The sequence below is a fragment of the Neolamprologus multifasciatus genome, chromosome 14 (assembly GCF_963576455.1).
Source record: "Neolamprologus multifasciatus chromosome 14, fNeoMul1.2, whole genome shotgun sequence".
Classification (NCBI taxonomy): domain Eukaryota; kingdom Metazoa; phylum Chordata; class Actinopteri; order Cichliformes; family Cichlidae; genus Neolamprologus; species Neolamprologus multifasciatus.
The window spans coordinates 7,592,837-7,595,041 of record NC_140452.1 but is presented as its reverse complement, the minus strand read 5'-3'; the positions used below and the strand labels follow the sequence as shown (position 1 = coordinate 7,595,041).

The 2,205-nt window shown below is 39.7% G+C and overlaps 1 protein-coding gene across 1 annotated transcript; it reads right to left on the bottom strand.

The window, feature by feature from the left end:
* Positions 1–530: 530 nt before the first annotated feature.
* On the bottom strand, positions 531–1,992 carry LOC146503454 (vomeronasal type-2 receptor 26-like). Its single transcript, XM_085131205.1, has one exon. The coding sequence runs from the start codon at positions 1,491–1,493 to the stop codon at positions 531–533; it is 963 nt and encodes a 320-aa protein (XP_084987331.1). The 5' UTR covers positions 1,494–1,992.
* Positions 1,993–2,205: the final 213 nt, after the last annotated feature.

The following is a 2,205-nucleotide window of genomic DNA, read 5'->3' as shown; positions in this document are numbered from 1 at the left end:
ACTCATTCTCCACTTTCTCACGCCAACTCATGCACGTCCCAAGCAGCGGGTAGGTCACAGGTCCGGGAAACTGCACACAGAAGAGGGTGGTTACACGAAGTCACAAACTTACACTAATCGAACGTTCACGAGGGCTCGGGTGGATCACTAACGTGCCTCGCACAATCATCCAGCGGTGAGAGGATCTGTGTCCCGGTCTTAACCTTTTTACCAACCTTTAACCTTGGTAAAAAGGTTAAAGGTTCTTGTTCTTGTTGTTGTCCAAAGCTGGAGGGAGTTGAGCTATACCTATAATGAACATTACAGGCCTCTCTCATCTTTTTAAGTGGGAGAACTTGCACAATTGGTGGCTGACTAAATACGGTTTTGCCCCACTATATGTTTCTCAGTGAATATCAGTTCCAGAAAGACCAAATACCCTGGAATATAACATAACAGTATGAAACCATATTTATTGCTTTGTTTATTTAGACAATGTATTTTTTTTAGTTGCGTATAAGCTTAAATAAAAAAAAATATCTGGACGTTTTCTACTGTATATGAAAAATCTTTTGTGTTCCATTGCGGTGAGCCATTATAGCTTTCTTTGTGTTCAACTCTGGTCTCAAAATGATTATGTAACATTTGGGTCCAAACAGTGTGATTAAGAGTCCAAAACTTGAGGCCAGGATGGCAAATACCTCCACTGCATCTGCATAATTTCCTGGTGAGCTGATATAAACAGGAACAAAGGCCACCCACACAGCACAGAAGATCAGCATGCTGAATGTGATGAGTTTGGCCTCATTAAAACTATCAGGGAGATTCCTCACCAGGAATGCAATTAGAAAACTGAGGAAAGCCAGCATCCCAATATAGCCCAATAACACTGCGAAACCAACAGTTGACCCAACTGCACACTCATAAATGATTTTATCATTGTGGTATTGGGTGTTTTTATGTGGAGTTGGAGAGGAAGAGACAAGCCAGGCAGTGCAGATGACTACTTGAATAGCTGTAAGAAACAGAACTGTTCCTCTCTGCTGCATTGCACCAAACCACTTCAGACTGGCTCCCCCTCCTGGCTTGGAGGCTTTGAACACAGCCAGAACAACCATGGTTTTTACCAGGATGCATGAGACACACAGCACAAAACTGATCCCAAATGCTGCATGCCTGAGTTGGCATGTCCACAGCCTGGGTCGTCCGATGAACAGCAGTGAACAAAGGAAACATAACTTGAGTGACAGCAATAGCTGAAAACTAAGTTCTGAATTGTTGGCACGTATTATAGGTGTTCTGCGATGGTAGAAAAAGATTCCTAGAACAATAACACATATAAATGTTCCCAGCAGTGAAGTTGCTGTCAAGCAAATACCCAGAGGCTCATGGTAGGAGAGGAACTCTGTCTTCTTTGGAACACAGTGGTCACGCTGGGGGTTTGACCAAAAATCCTCTGGACAACTGGTACACTCCAAGGAATCTACAAAAAGGGGGAAGATGGTATCATACATACTATGTTTAATATGAATCAAATTAAATATGCAGTGGTGAAAGATAAAAACTTACTGCTCTTGTTAGTGGTTTTTCCCTCAGAACAAGGGATGCAGTCAAAACAGCATTTGGGTTCCTCCTTCTTTCTCACCATGTGGGTACCAGGAGGACAGCTCTCACTACATACTGATCGAGGTGGCTATAGGATGAAATTAAATTTTACCTGCCAGAATTACATATATTATGTAATACATATATGTGCCAAAATATAAAAGTCTAAAAACCATATCTAACCTTTTTGGATTCAAAGTTCCAGAAGATTTTGTCTTCATCAAGTATGAGTTCTTCACCTCTGAAAGTGGACCTCTTAACCTCACCCACAGTTTGAATTTTAATGTTTCCATCAGGGAGCCACAACCAGTTCATCACATCATAAATTGGCACCACATCACCATTCTCATCGAATGACACTTGATCACCAAATGGAGTGGTAAAATTGACCATTTCCAAATAATAAATAAGCTGTTAAAAAGGAATTTATAATAAATAAATTACTTTTCATAGTGCAAACAGTGGCACCTGGTATTAAATAATCAAATATAACATTAAATCTGTTTTATATAAACATATAAAATTATTACAATCTAACTCAAAATCAAAGATAGCACATCACTAATACTGCTGTATATGCATACTGGTTTATGATCTCTCAGATCTAAATATATTAACCAT

Bases quoted from the DNA above. Each gene is read 5' to 3' on its own strand.
- LOC146503454 (XM_085131205.1), bottom strand. From the start codon at position 1,493: ATGTATGATACCATCTTCCCCCTTTTTGTAGATTCCTTGGAGTGTACC.